This window comes from Taudactylus pleione, unplaced genomic scaffold (assembly GCF_031769625.1).
Source record: "Taudactylus pleione unplaced genomic scaffold, aTauple2 ptg000065l, whole genome shotgun sequence".
In the NCBI taxonomy this organism is placed as follows: domain Eukaryota; kingdom Metazoa; phylum Chordata; class Amphibia; order Anura; family Myobatrachidae; genus Taudactylus; species Taudactylus pleione.
The window spans coordinates 11,898,000-11,922,634 of NW_028284467.1; the positions used below are offsets into that span (position 1 = coordinate 11,898,000).

General features: G+C 42.5%; 1 protein-coding gene across 1 annotated transcript in view; it reads left to right on the forward strand.

The window, feature by feature from the left end:
* Nucleotides 1-24,635, forward strand: part of LOC148534688 (electroneutral sodium bicarbonate exchanger 1) — a 240,689-nt gene that overhangs the window by 182,827 nt on the left and 33,227 nt on the right. Inside the window, exons 5-8 of the mRNA XM_088465942.1 lie at nt 231-391; nt 12,156-12,344; nt 15,866-15,957; nt 17,063-17,220. Of these exons, the coding sequence (XP_088322068.1) occupies nt 231-391; nt 12,156-12,344; nt 15,866-15,957; nt 17,063-17,220 (600 nt within the window). The remainder of the gene's footprint in view (nt 1-230; nt 392-12,155; nt 12,345-15,865; nt 15,958-17,062; nt 17,221-24,635) is intronic.

Consider the following 24,635-nt stretch of genomic DNA (forward strand, 5'->3'; position numbering starts at 1 on the left):
AACTACAGCACTGTTGCAGGTAATATAGAGAAGGTGCCACATTCATTTCGGCACTATCTTATTGTACTTGTTCAGGCTACATTCTATATGAAATCAATCATTAATGAAGATCGATTACCCAAAGAAGTTTTGCAACCACTGCTTTCCATTATCACTATTTCTCACTCTTAGCCATTAGGAATAATGATTTCCGCAACAAATATACTTATCTGTAATGTTTGTGTCTTCAGATGGCTAAAGTTTGAGGAAGATGTAGAAGACGGAGGAGAACGCTGGAGTAAACCCTATGTGGCTACACTGTCTCTACACAGCCTCTTTGAACTAAGGAGCTGTATCATCAATGGAACAGTTCAGCTAGACATGCGGGCAAACACCATAGAGGAAATCGCAGGTATGAGAGTTACCAACAAATCAAATTCTCACCTCAAGTCCCATGTTTATTCAATTCCAGTGCAAAGTAACCCTGGAACACTGTTATAAGACACTGTTATAAGACACTGTTATAAGACACTGTTATAAGACACTGTTATAAGACACTGTTATAAGACACTGTTATAAGACACTGTTATAAGACACTGTTATAAGACACTGTTAAACAGATTAGTAGCAGAACAGTTTGAAGTGGATTTAGGCAAAGTGCAAGATAAATGTCAGTGAAACCTTTTACATGTTCTATTCACAGTCTGATCTGTTTTCTATTGATTGCAAAGAGTGCTGCTAAAGAGCCAGCCAGGTTGGTGTCTCTTTCATCACATTTTCCTGACACTGCTCTGTATGTACCCGAAACGATTATTCTGATGGATCAAACTCCATTGGCGAAAATAGGAAAAATCTTAGATTAGGCCTGTTTTTTCTTGATATTGTCGTAAGGGCTGAGGCAAGGAAGTGAATCCACTGTGCCAGCGAACCTGAAGGACAGCACAAGGGACACTTAATTAAGCTTGGATTTAAGATACCCACAGCCCCATTGCTGCTAAATCAGAGGGCGAAGCAAAGTAGGAGAAAAGATTGACAAAAAGATTAACGATAAAAAGTGGATGGCTGAAAAGTGTGAGGGTGGAAGATGGTAAACCTGTACCATATTAATACTGTAGCTTTATACATTGAAATGCAACTCCTGGCATCAGAATAAACCTTGTACATTTCCATGTATCTGGGAAGAAAGGGTACATGGTTAATATTATATTGTAAAGCATTGCAAAACACACTTACTATACCTAAGCAAAACAACTGATCGTCTGTATCACAGCTTGGAGACGTTAATAAGTGGCCTTGGGGAGATTATCCCAATTCTCTAATGTAGCCAGCATCTTGTTTGTAGGCTCACTTGTGTATTGATATGTGTAGCTGAATCATAAGCTAAGTGTGGTTTCCATGCTTCATGTAAATGAGTTTCGAGTGAAGGAAAAATGGTGCAGTCAGTCAGCAATCATCTCCCACGTAATGTGAATGCCAGAAAAAGGAAATTGGTTGATAACTAACTACAAAAAAAACACAATATAAGAATATTCTCAATATCTAAAATTAGAAAAATTATTTTTAGACACAATTAAAATAAATCTAGGAAAAAAATAACTATAATAGAAAAACAACCAATACCATGTTGGAGACCACATTTGATGTATTTCTATTCAATTCCTTAAAATATTTTAGCTATGTAGGATATACATGGGAGGTATTTAGTCCACCAGGGCTGCGTTCTGCCTTTGCGATGAAATGGCGATGCGAGTGGTCCTGCTGGTGAGCTGCTGATCACAGATCCCTGTGTGTAATAGCATTGCTCTACCAGATTGACATTCTCCCACAGTGCAGGATAAGCACAGATTTATGGGTGGCATTGTCTCTCATAGGGATCAGTGGTCTGGTCTCATAGGGATCAGTGGTCTGTAGTTCACTTCCATACCAACCGAGAGTTATCAGGCCCACAATTCTTCTACCTATCATTTATTATAATTTACTTGATAAATGCTACCTCAAAGTAGGGGTGAGCGGGTTCGGTTTTACTCTGATTTACTCGGATCTTTTTATTGGCTATCGCCTATCATGTGTTTTGGATAGCCAATATAATCAATCCGAATTTGCGGTAAAGTGGCGATAAGAACCGAGTAAATCCGAGTAAAACCGAGCCTGCACATCCCTATCTCAAAGCTGATTGGTTGATATGGACAACTTCTCCACTGGCCCACTTCTCCAGTCTTTTTTTTTTTTTTAAATCAAGCATTTATATTGAGTTTTCTTTTACAAGAAATAAAAAAATACAAATACATAAAGGTATATGAGCAATGTCACTGCTTAATACATCAACCCATTAAAGTCCTTGAATCTATGAAAATGGTTATGGATTTAATAAATCTTTACTTTCTCTTTCGTCTGGGCTGGGGGACACTGGACCATGGGGTAGTAGGTGGGAAGGTGTGGAGTTGGCACTAATGACTGAAATCTATAACCCCCCCCCCCTCTGCAACCCCTGACTTCAGTGTAGTTTTAGTGCCTGTGGAAGGAAGGCACGTTTTTTTTCTGGGGGTGCGCTGCAGTCTTTCTTAGCATAGGATTTTTTTCTTCATTTGTAAATCTTTTTGTTTATTTTTACTATAGGTGCTGTGCGCTGCTTATAGAGAGTGCAAAGAGGCTGTGAGAGCTGCAACTAAAGGGGGGATAGCGCTGAGCGCTTCCTCCTTTCTAAGCACTCCGGTCTCTGTGAGACCGTCTGGGCCCTGGGATAGCGGGCTGCTGTACCTGGTAGAAGTGCAGGCAGTCAGTGTGGTCCTCTTGCCGGGCTTCCTGTTGGTTGCTCCTGTGGGGAGAACGCCGAATACAGACCACCTGCGTTGAGCGCTGGTTAGTCCAAGTGCTTTCCCCACAGAGGGGAGTAGCACTTGAGGGAAGAAGCCGTGGGGCTTGCTTCGGTATAGCGGTGGGGGGGAGCCATGGCTGCTGGTTCCCCCCGCTCTCCAGCGGATGTATACAGGACTCCAGGAAGCTGCGTGGGCTGCTCACAGCCTTTATAGTGGGATAAGCCTCACCAGCATGGAGGAAGGACAGAGAGATCTCAGACTCCTTTCCCACTGCGGGGTGCAGCTAAGTAGTTTTTCAGTAATTTCTGAATCTTTTTGGTGCCTGTTGGGGAGTGTTTGTACATCCAGTGCCACATGTTTTATATATAATATACAAAAAAATACCCTTATTTTGCGCTAAGATGTAAATGCTGCACCTCAAAGAGAACCCCTGTTAGTGGGAACCACTTCCAGACAACAACAAATAAAAATTTGAGGCCGCAAATCACAAAGATATTTCAAACATTGAATAATGGAAAAAGTGTCAGACGTTTATCACAATCTGAAATTCACACTGATGGAATGTCCAATATAGTCTCTTAATAAGAAATTTTCAGTCAATGACAGTCCATTTTTCCTCTTTATTGTACCGGACCAACTTCAACATGGCTCCAATTGAACTTTTCTAAAAAAGACCCACTCACCAAAACAAATTGGCCCAATGGCCCACTGTTAGATTTTTGAACAATAATTTTATTAAATATTTGTCAACTTGACATATGTATAAAAGTAATTTATATAAAATGCTTACACAGTTTCTTCAATAATTGATAGAGAGGATAATATGAACCTGCTGTTACCCCTCAGGGGCCAGATTTTCAAATTAAGCAGGTTTCTCCCTTCTGATAATTATTTCTAGTTCACAACCCAACAGGTTTCTTCCGTTAGGACTTCATCAGGGGCATATACAGTACATATCAAATGCACAAGATCCAGCAGAAATTTGTAAAATTCTATCCTTAAGATTGTCCTTGAGATGGACCAAATTAGGACATAAATCCAGAATGAATCTAGTATAATTCTGTCCTTTAAGATGGACTAGTTAATTTGAAACTTCACAGACTGTGTTGTGCTCTGATCCCTGGATCAAACTATCTTAAGGATAACATTTTACAAATTTCTGCTCGATCTTGTGCATTTGATATGTATATGCCCCTGATGAAGTCCTAACGGAAGAAACGCATTGGGTTGTGGACTAGAATCAATTTTCAGAAGGGAGAAACCTGCTTAATTTGAAAATCTGGCCCCTGAGGGGTAACAGCAGGTTTCATATTATCCTCTGTATCAATTATTGAAGAAGTGTAAGTATTTTATATAAATTACTTTTATACATATGTCAAGTTGACAAATTTGTAATAAAATTATTGTTCAAAAATCTAACAGTGGGCCATTGGGCCAATTTGTTTTGGGTGTCTTTTTGGTGAGTGGGTCTTTTTTTAGAAAAGTTCAATTGGAGCCAAGTTGAAATTGGTCCAGTACAATAAAGAGGAAAAATGGACTGTCATTGACTGAAAATTTCTTATTAAGAGAATATATTGGACATTCCATCAGTGTGGATTTCAGATTGTGATAAACGTGTGACACTTTTTCCATTATTCAATCAATGTTTGAAATATCTTTGTGATTTGCACCCTCATCTTTATATATATATATATATATATATATATATATAGATATAGATAGATATATATATCTATATATATATATATATAAGGGATGTGCAGGCTCGGCGAGTTTGCACGTTGAGTTCGGATTTTTCCCTCCAAAAAAACGGAACTCAGAAAGAGGCTAAACGTCATCTTACATGGACGAACATCATCATTCCTGGACTTTTGTGAGGCCGCACAAGATGGAGCACAGATTTCCTCTAGAGCAGTGGTTCTCAAACTCGGTCCTCAGGACCCCACACAGTTAATATTTTCCAGGTCACCCAGCAGGTGCACAGGTGTATTCATTACTCACTAACACATTTTAAATTATCCACAGGTGGGACTAATTATTTCACTTGTATTCTGTGAGGAGACTTGGAAAACATGCACTTTGTGGGGTCTCCCGAGGTTATGTGATCGACCTAATGGTCGCCGCAGTGTTTCTTCGCCACAGCATTGCTCAAGGAGTCGGAGAAGAGACTGGTCTTAAACCAGGCTATCGGTTCCCTCTGTTCTGAGGGGGTTATAGCTCCAGTTCCACAGTCTCAACAGGAACAGGGTTTTTACTCCAACCTGTTCCTGGTTCGAATGCCCAATGGCACTTATCGGCCGGTTTTAAACCTGCGAGCCTTGAATGCCAGCCTATGGGTGGATCAGTTCCGTATGGAATCACTCCAGTCGGTGATCCAGGGTATGTCAGCAAACAAGTTTTTGGCATCTCTCGACATCAGACACGCATATCTCCACATACCGATTTAGGCGTGGCATCATTCTCTACTCAGGTTCACAGCTGGGAGAGCTCATTACCAGTTCCAGGCTCTGCCTTTCGGACTGGCTACAGCTTCACGGGTCTTCACAAAGATCATGGCAGTGATGGCAAGTCTGCTGCATTCCAAGGGGATAACGATTGGACCCTACTTAGACGATTTGCTAGTGAAAGCGGATTCGGCTGCCCAACTTCAGCTCCACCTGGATCACACGGTTCAGGTGTTACAGTATCACGGGTGGACACTGAATCTCGAGAAGAGTCACATCACGCAGTGCCAACGTCAGGTGTTTTTGGGGGTGATCTTCGATACGGCACTGCAAAGAGTTTTCTTGCTTGAGCCCAAAGCCCGGGCCCTTCAGGACTTAGTCAGAAAAGTGCTGTCTGCCCCACGCCCATCCGTCTGACTGGGCATGAAGTTACTGGGTACAATTGGCTCTACCTTCGAGACCATCCAGTACGGCCGCTTCCATTCATGGATTCTCCAGTGGGAGATTCTCTGGAATTGGACGGGCCGCTCGGACGACCTCTCCTCTCAGGTGCTGGTAATGTCAGACAGCACTCGTCAGTCACTTCACTGGTGGCTGATTACCAATCAACTTCTCCAGGGTCGGTCCCTGATTACTCCCAACTGGATCATTGTCACCACAGACGCAAGTCTCAGTGATTGGGGAGCGGTGACAGAGAACCTCTGTCTCCAGGGGACCTGGTCGTCATCAGAGATAGGTTTTTCAATAAATGCTGGAGCTCTGGGCCATTTATCTGGCCCTGTGCGGGGCCCAGGCCCTCCTGGTTGGTCGGCCAGTGGGGATCCAATCAGACTACGCCACGGCGGTGGCGTATGTAAATCACCAGGGCGGAAGCAAAAGCATGCTTGTCATGGCAGAGGCAAGTCTCATTCTCACTTGGGCGGAGACGTTTGTCCCCGCAATGTCAGCGGTCTTCATACCGGGGATAGAGAATTGGGAGGCGGACTACCTCAGCAGGACCACTTTCCTGCCAGGGGAGTGGTCTCTCCACCCGGAGGTTTTCCAGCAGTTGGTCCAGAGGTGTGGACTGCCAGAGGTGGACCTGATGGCGTCTTGCCACAATTGCAATGTCCCTCGATTTTGTGTGAGGTCCAGAGATCCGTGGGCATTCGCAGTGGATGCCATGACAGTTCCCTGGAACTTCCATCTGGCCTATATCTTTCCTCCAATTCTCATGTTACCAAGAGTACTCCGTTGAGTCAAGGAGCAGCAGGTTTCAGTCATCCTAGTCTCTCCAAACTGGCCGTGCCGGTCGTGGTTTGCCACGGTCCTCAAGCTAGCCACAGGCCCAGGTTGGCGTCTTTCGCTGCAACCAGATCTTCTTCTGCAGCGGCCATTCTGTCACGAGGACCTACCTTAGTTGGCTTTAACGGCCTGGTTGTTGAGACCGAGCTTTTAAAGGCTAGGGGGTTTTCCCCTTCAGTCATCAGGACCATGCTCCGAGCCCAAAAGCAGGTTTCTACGCAGAGCTATCACAGAGTTTGGAAAACTTATATCATGTGGTGTGAGCATACTGCCCAGTTTCGCCTTCCAAGGCTGTTAGCGTTTCTGCAAGGTGGTTTAGAAGCCGGCTTACGGCATCAATCTTTGAAAGTACAGATTTCGACTCTGTCCATTTACTTTCAGCAACGTCTGGCTCTCCTCCCAGGGGTGCAGACTTTTTTGCATGGGTTTTGCGAGTGCAGCCTCCGTTTCATCCACCAGTAGTGCCATGGGATTTGCCTCTGGTTCTGTCGGCTCTTAAGCAGGCTCCGTTTGAACCATTGAAAACCGCGGACCATCGGTTTGTCACGTGGAAAGTGTTTTTTCTCATGGCCATTGCCTCAGCTCGGCGGGTCTCTGAGTTGGGGGCTTTGTCTTGCAAACCACCTTTTCTTGTTTTCCATGATGGCAGAGCGGTTCTCAGAACGCTTCCTTCTTTTCAACTGAAAGTGGTTTAATCTTTTCACTTGAACCAGGTAATTGTTTTTCCTGTTTTCTCACCTTCACAGTCTTCAAGGGACCAGGACGATCTGTCACTGTTGGATGTCGTCCGGGTCCTGCGGATTTACTTAGACAGAACTTCGGACTTACGTCGCACGGACTGTCTATTGGTCCTCTACGTCGCCCATAAACGTGGCTGGCCAGCCACGAAGCAAACCATTGCAAGATGGCTCCGCTCAGTAATCTCAAAGGCTTATTCGGATACGGGGCGTCCGGCACCAGCCAAGGTGTCGGCTCATTCCACTCGGGTTGTGGCGGCCTCCTGGGTGGCGCGTCACGGGGCCTCAGTTGAACAAGTTTGTCGCGCAGCTACCTGGTCCTCTGTCCACACGTTTGCGCGGTTCTACATGTTTCATATTTTTGCCTCTGGTGATGCCCATTTTGGACGTACAGTTCTCCATTCAGGCAACCTGAGCGTTCCCTCCCCTGGAGGCGGGCGACTTTTGAACGTCCCATGGTCCAGTGTCCATCAGCCCAGATGAAAGAGAAAAGGGGGTTTTTGGTACATACCGTTGAATCCTTTTCTCTGAGTCAGGCTGGGGGACACTGCGTTCCCTCCCTCACGCGCAGTAAGTTTGAGTATGAGTTATGATTTCGGTCATAATTGACCGTCAGTTTCGTTATTTTTGAAGTTGTACTGAAGTCAGGGGTTGCTGAGGGGGGGGGAGTTACAGATTTCAGTCATTAGTGCCAACTCCACACTTTGTCACCTACAACCCCACAACCCCATGGTCCAGCCTGACTCGGAGAAAAGGATTCAACGGTAAGTACCAAAAATCCTCTTTTTTTACCTTCTGAAATGTTGGGACGTATGTACTAACCCTTTCAGTCAAGGCATTCTATTTTTTAACACCCTATCTTGTTCTCGTGTGCTCTAATATTCTTTTTTTTATAAACTGTAAGTAGTTCAGACAGTTTTTTATTCTTATTTGAAGTAAGCTTTAATTTTGCTACTTTAGTCAGGAAAACAACAGATGCCTGAGTACGTTAAAGCTAAAGTAATATTCATTTATTTCAGTACCAAGTTAAGTAACAGCATTTGCATTTAATCTTTGTACTTACGGACACATAAGAAAAATTTGTGTAACTTTTAATAGAATCAGTAACCAACAAACATTTGAGGCCTGACAATGCATTTATAATTATATGGTTTAAAAAAATGTGCTGTCACAATCTTAATTTAAATGACAATTTTCAGATGGCTCCAAATAAAATAAAGCAAATTACTTGCTTGCTGCAATTAGCTGAGTAAATGCAACACTGCACTGGATAGCCCTAGAGGACTCAGCGCTGTCTTCCATAACAAGATCTTCCTGAGGGGCAGTCAGGTACAGGACACAATTAACATGGAATAGCTACAGAAGTTGTGTGGAATGTCATTAAATAGCTTAACTATATAAATTCACAGACGAATATTAAATTCCCGGGTGGTTTCTTATAATAATGTTTTTGCTAGTGTGCGTTAAATGCCACTAAGAGTGAGATTATTATTATTTTATTTTGTTTGCATTTTTGAATCGTTTTTTCTTTCAGACACAGAAGTTAGGGTGTTTACAGTTTAGGTACAGTAATAAATGAGGCAGACTGCTACCTTGGCATTATCAGTTTGTGAATCAATACAATAACAAAAAGCCCAACTTGCATTAAGCTGTTTCACTCTTATTAGATTTCATCAGTGCAAAATATAAACCAAAGTGTTTTCTAAGGTTTTGGATTTATAGCATGTGTTTCGGTTAGAGTCACGTAAACTAAAATGAGTTAAAAAAATAAATATTTAGTGACCAATATTCTTTATAAATAAGATTACAGGGGCAATAATCTTTTTATGTTAACTGAGACTATATTCGTTAATAATAGAGGCATAAGTTACATTGTACACTTTTGGCACTACCACTGCCAGCATGTGCTTGCCTCCATAATTATCAAATTACAGTATGGCTATAATCCTGTGTTCATGAAATAATGCACACTCAGTACAGTTTGCTGTAAGGACATAATTAGCCGGAATCGGTATGATTTACCGCCGGACGTGCGGCGGTTGGAATCCCAACAGCGGCTGCCCGACATGGGTGAAAATCCTGATCGTCCCTAAGGTAAGTATTGACTAACCTAATTCCCTCCCTAGCCACAACCCTCCCTTAGGAGTGCCTAACCCTAACCTTCCCCCCAGTGCCTATCCCTAATCCCCCCTGTAAGTACCTAAACCTAACCCCCCCCTTCCCCGCCGCCTAAACCTAACTTCCCGTGGGGGTGCCCAACCCTAAGTCCCCCCCGGGAACCCTAAACCTAACCCTCCCCCCCTCCGCGGCTATCCACGCTTGGCGTCCCTTCGATCGATATCCTACAGTATCAATGATGTGCAGTACACAATTTATAATTATCAGTTGAAGCTTTCAGAAGTGGCACACTTGGGAAATCTTTACATCTTTCTTTTGCACAATATTTGGTATACTGTAGTGGTAGCAATCAGTACTATTATGAAAGTGTTTACAGGTAGATGATGCAATTAAGCAGACTACGAAAGACTAGTTGGAATTAAGAAGGATGCACCTGTTAAGTTGGCCACCAGCCCTTTTGATTCTTGCCTTCTTGGCCCAAGTTACAGTATGAATGTCCAGTTTGGCCACCTGAGTATATGTGGGCAGCATTAAGGTTATCTGGAAGTTGAAGTTCAGTGGGACGAGCAGGGGTCATTCCATATCAAGTGATCCACTGCACATGATCTTACCATTTACTTTATTCTCTGCACATATTTAACACTATGTGGGGAATTCAATTGTATTTTTGTGCGTTTATCTAATGGGCGTCTGTCAGAGCAATTCAGTGGTTTCTCCGATAGACGCCCATTAGTGTTTAATGCGCCCAGAAGCACCAGGTTTAAACTCTCAAAACAGCTAAACCTGACTAAACTCCTGGTTTGGGCGTCTAAAGTCCTAGTTTGGGTGCCCAAACTACAGCCTTTGCACTAGTTTTTTCTCACACCTCAAGAGGTCTGCCGCAGCTAACGAATGTCTATCAGAGGATCAATTGAATTACTCTGATGGACGCCAATTACTTAAGATGTCCCAAAAAAACAATTAAATTCCCCCCCATAAGAGTGTCTCAAATATACATGTATTTCTTTTTATTTTTCTCATGTAGTATTTTATTTATGAGGGTTTAAAATATCAAAAATCCACAAGTTTTGGCATTTCTGAGCAGGCCAAGGGTGAGATATTAAAATTATAAAATATAATTATATATATATAATTTTCAGAACTTAACAGGCTTTCGTTTTATATTCCACACGACCAGGTTTCAATGTCACAGACTTAACATATATAAAAAAATTTCCTAATAAAAAATGTTTCTAAAACTTTGTGTTTATTTCTAGATGTTTCAAAATTGACCATACCAAATTTCAAGTTAGGATTCAATGAGATTTTATATATTTAATAATTTTTGTTATTAGAAACATATCAATATTTCTGATTTTCCACTCCTGTGGCGCTTGTTACTTTCTCAATGTTGGCAGTGTTTTTTATCTCCTAATTTGGTTTGATTAGCTGTTGTGTTCTTTGGAAACAGTAACATTTACGAGTACCTGGCAATTGGGCTGGTTTGGGCGCCTGAAAGCCTGGCCAAGCAGCTCTGCTTCCCGGAACTCTGCTAGGCCAGCATGCAAGAAGACGGCCTCGTCACTCGCTAAATGCTTTTGTTAGGAATGGCCACACCCTTTTTGCGTGAGTGCTGTAATGGATGCTGGGTACAGTTGCAGCCCCAGTCCATTCCTGCTACATACATACATATTACGATCAGTGTTCAAATGCAATTCTGCAGCAGTATACTGAGCCATATGCATCTTGGTGTTTAGTAGCTCTGTCTACAAACTCAGCAGTCATCACTATCAGCTGCATTTACACCTACACTATGCTGGGTGCAGGAGATACGGTATACACAAGGCTCAGTATGGTAAGTAACACTGGCAACACACCCAGGTGACATTTCTCTTTATTGTATAAGCCGTATACAGTCAAGATCTGTTTGACTCGGAATCACTCTTACATACACAAAGATACACATGTGCAGCATGCAAACCAATGCTAGATTTGTCCGCATTTGAAGATACAGTATGCGCAACTGTGAATCAGGCCCATGGTGTCTATACCATGTAATCTTGCTACTTGAAGATTAATTAACGTGGTGGATAAAGAGAGTCAGTTGGTCTATTCACATCTCTGGTTTTTAATTCATCAACTTAGCCAAGAGATTTGAATAGATGAGAAGTGGGTGTGGCCACGCATCTTTGGGGAGTGGGTGGTTAGCGCTCCCAACACCCTGCACTGCCCTGTCCATTTCCTTCCCCCTAAACCCACCTTGTAAATGCTGCACCTGGAGCAACATATACTTCCCATAGGGGCAGCGGACAGAATCCCAGAATTGGCATTGTTCTGTCTAAATCGGGACAGTTGGGAGGTATGAGGATGTGCCTGTTGGAAGCTGAACGTAACAGTTTTAATTTACTGTATTACCATTCGGCTGTTCTTCACCCACATTGAAATTGTAACTACTGTGCTTTTGGTCTATTTACTAAGCTTTGGATGGAGATAAATTACCAGCCAATCAGTTCCTAACTGCCATGTCACAGTCTGTGTTTGAAAAATGACAGTTAGGAGCTGGTTGTCTGGTACTTTATCTCCATCCAAGGCTTCGTAAATAGACACCTTAAGTGTCTTTAGTCTACTGTATGTTCTGCAGCTGATGTGGTACATTGTTTACAGTGAGATCCATGTATATATTACCTCCATAATGATCTGAGTTGATTGCATTATGCAAGTGTTTCTTTACTATTCTTTTTAATTTTATTTTAAGAATTCGCAAGCTGTCTTTTCTCCCCCTCTTCCTCCAAATGTAGACATGATCTTGGACCACCATGATTCTGCTGGCGAGTTAGGAGATGATATCCGGGTGAAAGTGAAGGAAGCGCTTTTGAAGAAGCATCACCATCAGATTGAGAAGAAACGTAACAATCTTATCCCAATGGTGCGCTCTTTTGCAGAGGTTGGGAAGAAGCAGTCAGAGCCTCATTTACTAGACAAAAGTAGTAAGTCTCTTTTATACCATCTCTGCTCATGGGTACTCACTGGTTATCGTCCATTGAACAGAAGCTGTGGAAGCATCATCAACACATAAATCTATACTGTATGTATGTAAATAGGATGGAACCTACCCAAAGTGACTTGACACCTGGACATAATCATAACACCATTTTGTGTATTTAAACGCAAAATCCGGTATCCAATTAGCCCCGATCATTTTTTCTCACAGAAAAAAGCGGCTGTTACCGCCATTTTCATTATCGGGCTATCCAATTAGAGCCCATCATTTTTGTGAGAAAAATATCCCATTTTCATGAGAAAACATGCAGGGCCCGTGAAACCTGTGTGTTTTTGTGATCGCCGACACGAAATTGGGTCTGTTTTAGGGATTTTGTTTCACCTGCATGAGGCCGGTGAAACTCAATCCCCTATAAGTGCCGGCTCCATTAGCACTAAATGTAGCTAACCGGTCTATTGAACTATATCATAATACAATTTTGTTATATTCAATACAGACATATGCAATACAAATATACCTACCAAACATTAACTCAGGAGTGTATCTATAATGGGTCCAGGGGGGCCCACACCACACACCCTGCACCCGTAGTCCTATACTTTCCTCTCCGTAGTGCTGCTCTGCGCAGCGCCATGTACAGCAGCAAAAATTACTGGGTAAATGGCAGCGGCGGAACTGCTGTCCCCGGGAAAACGGCGCAGGCAACATTTACCCGGAAACCCGCGCATGCGCAGTAGATTCTGGCACTAAGCCGGAATCTACAGTGCACTGCCGGAGAGAGAGGAGAGGGCCCACACTGAGTCTGCGTGCGGACCCCCTCCTCTCATAAAACGCCCCTGCGTTAACTAACTATGAGCAATGATCTTAATATAAATCTAACACACTTTGTATAAACATACATGGTCAAAATCAGGATTTAGATGGGTTTCCAAATGGAGATGGTGTACCGCGTACCAAGCCTTAGTCAGCCTTCAGCTCGCTACAGTTTTCTTGGTAATACCACAGGTACAATTGTTTACTGCATGTGCTTGAGCCATGTGCATTGCATAGCAGGGAGCATATCTCCCAATTGTCCCTGCAATTGGGACAAATGGCCTGATTCAGCATGGATCCCAATTGCAACAGTGTAGACAGATCAGCCGATTGTTGCGTACTGCACATGTGTATGCATTGCACTGCGCGTGCACAGCGCTCGCACTGTGATTACGGATGCACTGTGGAATCCATTGCAGAGAGAGTGACAGGCCGTATTTGGTGGGTGGTTACGGGGGAGTAGTTGCAGAAACACAGCCGTGCCTGTCCGTTGGAATGACAACGTATGGGCGTGCATAAATTTGCCACTGCAATTTGCCTACGCAGCCTCACTGCATGCGACGAGATTTGCAAATTGTGAGACAGGTCAGACCTGCTGTAATTGTGCATGAGGGGCTGATGTTCTCCGATGCATACGCAGGACTGCGAGGTATTACGGATGTGAGAAGGCAGTAGTGGACGTCTCTATGCTGGCTGAGCGAGGTAGACATTAGCATATTTTTGCAGCTTCATTGCATGTGATTACGCAGCTGCGATCGCAGTTGCAGTCCGTGCTGAATCAGGCCCAAAGTCCTTATTGTGTGGAACAGTGGGACTGAAATACAAATACCACCACACCTACATCCTGTATTTAAGTACCTACAGTAAAGTCCCACTCCTGTGCATAGGCATGCGTAGAAGCAGGAACCCCCCCTACCCCCTCGCCGGTCATGGACTACAGTGTTACCCCCTCCCTCCAGGACATAGACTACTCACTGGCCGCCCTGATGAGTAGTCTATGTCCCGGAGAGAGGGGGGAACGGGGTAGTCTATAACCCGGTAGAGGGCAAGGTCCTGCTGCGGCACCCTCTGTGCGGACTTCAGTGCACGCCTGTGTTCCCATGTGATACATTTTCTTACTGTCCTGTAGTTAATTTCATGAGCTCCCTATCACTGGTGATTCATTTCCCTCTCCGCCAATCTGAGGTTCATAAAACAGGGAAACACCTTTGTGCATATTTTAGAACACTACAATTAAAATGACCCTGACCACTGTATGTGATCTTCGCCTCTTTTTAGCACAATCTATACAGCCTATACTTGCCTAACGTGATCTGACTACCAGACATACTTATTATAATACAGTCCTATTACATTAGATACAGAGATAAATAACTACCACTGCCTAACATGACCCGATTACTGGACATGATTATTTATACATTTGTATTACACTAGATACATATATGGAACACTATACCTATCTAAAATGATCTGACTACCAGACTTGAAAATAATGCAATTCTGTTACTACAACTACTGTATCTAACATGATCCCATTACTGTACAGTACATGATCAGATTCATAATATACTTCTATTACATTAGATACAGACAAAGAACATTACAGCAACCCATGAGTTGATTACTGGACATGATCATAATAATACAATTCTATTAAAAAAGGTGCAAGCATAGAACATTACACCTATATACCTTGACATAATCACCATTTTAATAAATTCTATACACAGAACACTGCACCTACCCAACATCACCGGATGTATGAATTATATTTTATTATCATCTAGCTAATAACATCGTTTGATTACATTCTGTACAGAAATGGGGCACTAAACTTACCTAACATGATCTGACCAGTAGCACCATTAACTGCTTGGGAATATTTTAGCTTGTAGAACTACAAGTGCAAGCATGTCTTGGCAGACAGGGCCAAGTGAAACATTTAGTTCCACAAACCTATGTAGTAGTAGTAAATAAAGACATGGATACTGAGGATTGTAAATACTTATTATAAATAAACCTTTATTTCCATCTGTATTTTACTTCTAAATAGGTTCTTTTATTGTCTTCTGCCTGGTGTAATATTTAATAATTCACTTGGGGGTAACCAGTCAGACTGTGACCACCTGCTCCTAGTGGAACCATGTTGTGAATAAATAAGTAGAGCATGAGAATACTTCTCTGATTGGCTATTCACATATAAGACCCAAGTGGTTTACAAGTGAACTAAATTTTATCAGCGTGATTGACTAGTACATTAATAGAATAAATGTCATAGATACAAGGTGGGTTTAGTAGTACAATAAGGAAGGAAACAAGTCTTTTAGTGAATAGTTATATATATTAAATATCTACAGTACTTGGTATCAATGCTTTTATTCTATATTACTTAGATTTGTTAAGTTGCATATTACAACATGTTCTGACTGTGATGGGCATCCTAGCACTTCCATGTCTACAACCATGAGCATGCCCAAATACTGTAGATAACCATGTATCTTTTACACATTACCCTAACTTCCACAGCTCAGAGGGTTGCAAAGAACCCCCCAGTCCAATTTGGCACAGCCTGGAGTGCATATTTGTTTCTGGGCCTGATTCCCCTTGGAAACGTTTGCCAGTGCTGTTTCAGTTATTTCTTCAAAATATGCCACATCTTAAAATAAATATACCTTAACAATTTTTCTACAGGTCTGTCCGTTTCTCCACAACCTACTCCCTCTACTCTAGATGTTAAAAATGGTGGAAACCACGATAACAGCAGTTCTGTTGATCTCAGCAAGGTTGGTAGCATCCCTCTGATAAATAAACATTATGAATTCTACTTATTGGGCACCTGTTTTACTTGATGGAGCTAGTGTGGGACTTAACATTGGGCAAAGTGCCCCTAGATATGTAATTCACTACCAAAGGAGGGAAATACAAGATGCGCCCCGTTAAAGGTTTAGGAAGAATCCTGATCTGTTACCTCAAAAACTTTTGTGAAGTGAAAATGGCAGAAAGTTCCTCTATTAATGACCCCTCTCACAGCTTTATCTTGTTTCACTCTGCAAAATAAGGATACAATTCATTAAGCCACTAGGAACCAATGACATAACAGGCATGGGGCATAAAGTGTGCTGGTGACAAGGGCACCTGATGGCGGAGATTGTCTTTAGGTGACAAAATGTCTTGTGGGATTGATTTTATTTTATATATGGTAAAGTACATATGTTTTAGCATTTCACATATATTGTGATGATTGTAGTCTTGGTTCTAAGTAGAGATGTACAGGTTCGGACCTTTCCCATCAAATTTCGGATGTCAGAAAGAGGCAAAACATAATCTTTCATGGACAAGCATCAAAGATGACGTCTTGCCTCTTCCTGAGATCTGATATTTGGTGGGAAAGATTAGAATTTGGCGGAAATCTGAACCGATTCAAGCCAGCCCATCTCCACTTCTAAGGAGCCACAAGTATTAGTTCTTTACGAGCCTGGGAAAAGTCTCTATCTTCTTGTGTCCTTCACATGGTTATGTAAATTTGATTGAACAGAGAGATATTGCCTGAATCATTGCGTGAACAACACTGTGCGGCATATTTCCAGCACAAATATATCAATACAAACAAATTTTATGTTGAGAAAAGCAGACCACTATACCATATCTGAATGTAAAGTATTTTAAGCTAACATCATGCAACAATGTGTTAGGTTGTTATAAATGTTGAGTAGTCATAAAAAGTTAGACCAGTATAAACAAAAGCTTATAATAAGATTATTGTTTGCATGACATAAGAGTTATTCGAGTGAATTCTGGCAATCAAAAACTTTGTTACTTCTAGGAAACAGAAAATGTTTGTAGTACGAATATTGCTGATTTTCTTCTTTCTTTTTATTGCTTTTGAAGGTGGATCTTCACTTTATGAAAAAAATTCCCACAGGAGCGGAAGCCTCCAATGTCCTTGTTGGAGAACTAGATTTTCTAGAACGACCCATTGTAGCATTTGTACGTCTGTCCCCAGCGGTTCTTCTCACTGGACTCACTGAGGTCCCAATACCTACCAGGTGAAACAGGCAGGGGTGCATCAAGTAAACTATTGTTCACAAGGACTACTAGTAACATGGAAGTGTGTGTAGTTCTATACATACTGTATGTATTTTATTTTAGAATGGAAAGAAAATAGTGGAGGGGATCACTATTATACTTTTAGACAAAAAAAGCATTAATATTTTTGCAAGCACAGTTGGCTTGTAGGGCATGCTGGGGCTTAAGCTGGGTACACACTGGCTGATATATTGGCTGATCAATTGATCGACCAATATATGGGGTGCCCGTCAGCCAGTGTGTACCAGCGATATGTCTGTGAATGACGTCGTTCACAGACATATTGCATCGGTTGTGCTGCACAGCCGATGGACAGATTTGCAAATATATCTGTCCATCGGCAAGTGTGTATGGGACGTCTGCCGATCGCCCGTACACATGCAGCAGCAGAGACGGCCAGTGGGACCCGCGGCTGCCTGGAAGATGATGGTCATTCAGTGTGTATGAACGACCGTCATCTACAGATTAATTGCATGATCACTCTATCTGCAGATATATCTGTGCAGTGTGTACCCAGCATTATAGTTCCAAAACAACCGGAAATTCACACAGTGTCTATCTACCTTTAGGTTTATGTAATTCAATCATTTTGCTGAAAGGGCAACATTCAGATAAAGAGCAGAGACTAACATTTCTTCTTCCTCCATAAGGGACACATGCTTTACGCTGGGTATAGGTTGGTGAGTAGGAGTCTGGGCACCAAATAGTTAAAACTTTTTACCCATGAGCCTCTGCTCCCTCACCCCTATGACCTGCCCCCAGCCACAGGCAACTCAGTTTTAAGTTTGGTGCTGAGCTAGAGGCACCATGTTGTGGGGGTTGCTGTGTAGTGGCCCTTATAGCTTTTATTTTAGGTTATTTGACTTTAATATGTTAACAAGGGCAGGCAGTGCAGGGTGTCCTATAGGACACCGACACTACTGCTCCAACGACCCCAGCACCGGTGGCGGCAGCCCTGGCAACTGGGTCGATGACCTCCGCCGCAGGACTCTGAGTGCAGATATGCACACCACCACCCGGAGCCCCCAGCCAGACAGTGATGGGGGAATGTATGTGTGGCTCCTTGCTTGCAGACCACCGGTGGTGCTGGTAGTGTGAGTTCTGGTTGTCTCCATTCCACACACTAGACCACCAGGGCACCAGGTAACAGGATGCCGCTGGCAGCAGTGAGGGCCAGGTCGGGCTTCCTGTATACCTCTCCCCCCGCACCTGGACCCGCTCACGCATAGCAGTCAGCCTGTCCCAGTATGTTTACGCTCCCTCTCTCTCCCCTCCTATAGAGAAACGCTGGGCAACCATTTACACAATTCATGCCTCAGCACATCTCCGGAGAAAAGTTGGGCTCATGTCTCCATGTATACCTCACTTTAGTTAGTCTGGTATACATTTAACTCCTTCCTGCTCTATAAGGGCTGGTTTGTTGAGCACTATTATTGCCCATTGGTATGTGCCTTGAATGTAACGTGTGCAGTTTTATTTTTATGTCCTGGTGGGGGATGTGTATATGTATGTTTATACTGTATCTACAGATGTGTCCTCATACATCTATTATTTTATTATTATTATTATCCTTTATTTATGTGGCGCCACAAGTGTTCCGCAGCTCCTTACAAAGTACATAAATAATTTGACAAGTGACTTACAGTACAATATAGGACAAGGACATGGATAATACACATTGCTACATTAGTGACCATAACACCTAGATATGCAGCAGAGCATATGCAACCAAGTGTTAGGTGCCCTGGTGGGGGGTAAGAAGTAGTGAAAGTAAAGTAAGGTGAAGCACAAGAGGGTAGAGGCCCTGCTCGTAAGAGCTTACATTCTAAAAGGGAGGAGCAGACAAACAGATGTGACACAGATGGGATAAACAGGGAGGAAGGAGCATGTTGCAGCACATTAGGATGGGAGCTGGAAGGCTTTGACGAAGTAGTGGGTCTTGAGAGCCCGCTTGAAGGATTGTAAAGAGGTGGAGAGTCTGATAGGGAGAGAGTTCCAAAGGTCGGGAGCAGCACGGGCAAAATCTTGGAGGCGGGAGTGGGAGGAAGTAATCAGTTGGCATGAGAGGCGGTGTGCATTAGTTGCGCGAAGGGGGCGGACAGGAGAGTGGAGGGAGATGAGGTCAGAGATGTAAATGGGAGAGGAATGGGTGAGGGCTTTGTAAGCGAGTGTGAGAACCTTGAATTGGGTTCTAAAAGGGAAGGGGAGCCAGTGGATGGCTTGTAGGAGAGGGAAGGCAGATGTGGAGCATTTGGAGAGGAAGATGAGTCGAGCAGCAGCATTGAGGACAGACTGGAGAGGAGTAAGATTGGAGTTGGGGAGGCCAGATAGGAGGAGGTTACAGTAGTCCAATCTGGATATGACCAGTGAGTGTATGAGTGTTTGGTGGCATCTTGGGTGAGAAAGTGTCTAATCTTGGAAATATTTTTGAGATGGAAACGACAGGACTGTGAGAGGCTCTGGATATGTGGTTTGTAGGAGAGGGAGGAGTCCAGGATAAGTCCAAGACAGCACACTTTGGGGCTAGAAGAGATAGTTGTGCCATCAATTGTTAAAGAAATAGTGGGACGTGAGGTTATGTTGGAGGGTGGGAAAATGATCAGCTCAGTCTTAGACATATTAAGTTTAAGAAATTGCTGGGACATCCATGAAGAAATAGCAGTGAGACAGTTGGAGATACGAGTGAGGGGAGAGGTCGGGAGGAAAGGTAGATCGGAGTATCATCAGCATAGAGATGATAATGGAGGTCAAAAGAGCTGATGAGTTCACCTAGAGAGGACGTATTCTTATTTATTTATTACGAGTTATTTATATAGCGCACACATATTCCGCAGCGCTTTACAGAGAATATTTGGCCATTCACATCAGTCCCTGCCCCAGTGGAGCTTACAATCTATATTCCCTACCACATGCGCGCGCACACACACATACACACTAGGGTTAAATTGTGTTGGGAGCCAATTAACCTACCAGTATATTTTTGGAGTGTGGGAGGAAACCGGAGCACCCGGAGGAAACCGTCATACAGAAGTGACTCTCGATTAAGTCAGATCACGAGTCAGGAACCAAGAGGTTGTTTTGAATACTTTCATTATGTTAGTTTGCATAGAGGAGTCGAGTGAGTCCACAATAGGGCCCCATTTTTTATAAAAGGAGGCTACACCATCTTCAAGTGGCGGAAATAGAGCTTGTCTGTCAAAATAAAGAGTTTTTAACAGTAATGATTTTACGTTGCCCAGGAAAGTAGGAGTAGAGGATGTCCAGTTACACAAAATAACTTTTTTGGCAATTGTAACAATAATAGTCATTAAAGGTATAAATGATTTGTCATGCGTCTCCAAATGCCATTTAGAAAAATCAGCACAAAGTAAAACAGGGGGATCCATTGAAAAATGACAGTGAAAAATAGAATTAATATAGTTGGTCACTTTACCCCAAAACTTTTGAATTTTGGGGCATTGCCAAAAATTATGATAGAAAGTCGCATTAGGGCGCTTACATTTTAGGCAATCTCCCAACTCCTCCAAAACCATGTGTCATCTACTAGCTTGTGAGATGTAAATATGGTGAATGGTTTGTACACGGTGAATGGTTTGTACAGTATATGAACTTCCTGTAACCAGGAGCAACGTAGATATCTCAACACGGAATCATAATGAAGCAAGAGACAATCAGAGGATTCAATAGAAGGAATGTCACGTTTCCATGACTCCACAGTTTGGTTCCATATCCGAGAAGGTGTATATCTCAACAATTCTGAACACAGATATTTTGTTCTGTATGGATGCAGCACAATAAATGCTAACAACGATTGAATGGAATCCAGAGAATCCATCTTCTGTAATTGGTTAAATTATTGATCTAGAGTAGTGGGTAGCTTGCAAATACATGAAAAACTGTCTATGTGGGATTTGATATCTATCATGCAATGCTGTGAATGAAAGAACAGCACCCCTCCGATCAAATACAGCTCTGATTTTAGAGTTACCTCTATCCAGTGCAGAAAAAAGGGATTTTCAAGACCAGGAGGAAAAATTAAAATAAGTTTGGAAGCTGTGTAAGGCCTGGACAGTTTATAACAAATAGATTTCCATGCCAAGTAGGTATCACAGAACAGAATATTGTTATACATGTGACTGGGAATGAGTCTCTTAGGCGTATGAAGCAAAGCTGCTGCAGAATTAGGGGCAAATAACTCTGATTCAGAAGGAGCATGAGTGTAAACTTCCCTAGACAATAACTAATCACTAATATATCTAAAAAAGACAGCCTTAGTGAACATACTTATGTTCGGTAGACCTAATCCACCCCTTTCCCTGGGCAACTGCAGTTTAGGGACAGCTATCCTTGGTCGATTGCCCTTCCATAAAAATTCCACAAAAATGACAGATCTTTCAGATCTTTAGTAGAGATACCACCCAAAGGTAGCAACTTTGATAGCCCGCGAAAGAACCAAATTTAGACAATAATGCAATAATAGCAGGCATAGAATTTATTGGGTTTGAGGCAAAAATCAACATGTCGTCCGCAAAGAGCGAAAGTTTAAGCTCCGTTTGCCCAATAAAAATACCAGTAAAGTCAACCAGTGAGCGAAGGGCCACAGCCAGCGGTTTTAGTGCCACTGCAAATAATAGAGGAGACATGGGGCACCCTTTGCGCGTACCTCGACAAACCTGAAATGGAGAGGATAAATAGCCGTTGCAGGAAACCTGGGTGGAAGGAGAAGAATATAATGCCTGAAGAAGCGACAAAATCAGGGGGAAAACCAAATTTAAGCAGGGTTATATAGAGACGATGCCAGGTGACCAGGTCGAAAGCCTTCTCAGCATCCATAGAAATAATCTGTGGAGTAGGGACAGAAGAAAAGGCCGACGCCTGGATCACCGAGATCACTTTTCTTATATTAACTGTGGAATGTCTACCCCAAATAAACCCCGTTTGGTCTGGAGCAATAATAGAAGGTAATATTATTTTTAGGTGATCTGAAATGATCTTCATAAATAATTTATAATCTACATCTAAAAGTGAGATGGGACGGTATGAGGCCGGCAATTCAGGGTCACGACCCGGTTTTGGTAGAACCTTAATCACAGCGGAATTAAAGTATTGAGGAATATTATAATCAGATAAAACTGAGTTAAAAACAGACGTTAATGAAGAACTAATATCTTTACTGAGTATTTTGAAAAATTCTCCAGAAATTCCATCTGGACATGGAGCCTTCAGGGGCTTTAATTTTTTAATGGCAGCAACCACCTCTTCAGGCGCTGTAGGAGCCAACAAAGAGTCAGCGTCCTTTGATGATAAGGCAAAATAATAGAGTCCCAGAAAGTTGTCTTATGACCTACATTTATAGAAGGGGTAGAATATAAGTCAGCATAAAATGTTTTTAATAAATCTGCAATATCTTGACCCTTATGAACCTGACAGCCATCAGAGGAGCGATGGACCGAAATAGAAGAGGGAGCAGTATAACTGCGTAGTAAATTGGACAAAAGCCTACCAGCCTTATTTCTTTGGTTGTAGAATTGGCAATGCTTATGAAAAGTGTGCCGAGAAGCAAGCAGGTCTAGGACACCCTCAAAATGAGCTTTAGCTTTCTGGTATCTTTCACAAGTACCAGTGGAAGGGAGAGATTTAAACTCCTGAAAGGAGGACGTGAGATCTAATTGGGCCTGTACATATAACTGGGCACAGTCTCTCTTATGTTTGGAAACATATGCAATAATATCTCCTTTTAGGACAGATTTAGCTGTCTGCAAGAACAAAGAGGGAGAGGTACTTCATTATTTTGGGTATACTCATGCCATCTCGCCTCCAACATATTCCTAAATTTAACTGAGTTCGCTAAATAAGATGGGAATCGCCAGGGCCTATATGAACCACTATCAATCTTTGGGATTACAGAATTCCAAATTAAGGCATGGTCAGATAAGCTAATAGTTTCTATACTAGACTCCTCAATTCCAGAGAGCAACTTTTCTGATGTTGAAAATGTAGTCAATACGTGATAAGGTAGCATGGGCTGCAGATAAGCATGTAAATTCTCTGTCAGTTGGATGGAAAATTCTCCAGACATCTACCAATCTGAATTCAGTTGTGGGATACCAATAGGAGGTGGGCGTTTAGGGTGGACCAGGTGGGATTGTCGGTCCATAAAGCCAGAAGCCAAAATGTTAAAGTCCCCTCCCACAATTAAGGAGGAATCTCTGAAAGGGCTAAACTTGGCCAATATCACTTGAAAAAAGTACACATTAGGTGCATTAACATTACAAAAGGTGAACCTATCACCTGAGATAGTGACATCAGAGATAACATATCTTCCCAAGGGGTCAGCCAAAGAAGAACGTAACTGAGGTGCCAATTGTTTCTTAGCCTGCGTAACTACTCCACGTTTTTTAGAAGAATAATCAGTATAAGATAAAACAACATATCCCATAATATTTAATTTTAAGACTTCAGCCTGCAGTAAGTGAGACATCACAATATCCAACCCAAGCTTCCGTATATAGGTGAAGATCTTCTTTCTTGTTATAGGGGAATTCATCCCACCCACGAACCATGAGCATATTTTTAAAGGAGCCATCTCAGGACAGGATTACGAGTATAGAATACATACACATTATAAGTACTTAATATATAGCAAAGTAATGTAAAAATCACAAAGCGAGTAGAAAGCATCACATAGAGGATACCAGCATAGACAGAATATGAATTCAATTGAATATAGATATCTAAAACAAACATCATATCTAATAAAAGAAAAAAGAAAACAATCCAGTGCTCTCTGGACAAAAAAAAAAAAAGCAAAAAGAAAGAAAGAAAAAAAATGAAAAGAATCAGTTGTAAGCAACCAGGACAAAAGTCTCCCGCCAGCCAACAAATAAACTTCCAGGCAAACATAGCAACAGGTAGATGAGTTGAGTGTACAACCAGTGTAGTACCACATCCAAAGTACAATGGAGAGGCAGGGGGACTCCAGAGAGCCGCAGCATACAATGACCATCCCATATAGGCTCTTCCTAAGCCGACCACTGACTCTGAAAAGTCTGATGACAGGTCACCGCCCCTTACTCCCGAATACTTGCAATGGTGGTGAGGAAGCCCCTGTCCTGAAATCAGGAGAGGCATCCCCAGACCAGGTGGGACCCCTGAAGCCACCACCAGAAGGAGTGATGACGATCGATCGTGACCTAAGCTGTAGATGGGACCTGTTCCATCAGGCAAAAATTTCAACTGGAGAAGCCTTGAATGAAATTGAGCATACTCCTCCATGCCTAAGGTGGAGACCAGAAAGTCTAGGATTTGCATGCAAGAGTGTACCAACATTCGGCGGTGACACAGAAGGCAAAATCGAATTTTGACCTGAAAGCGG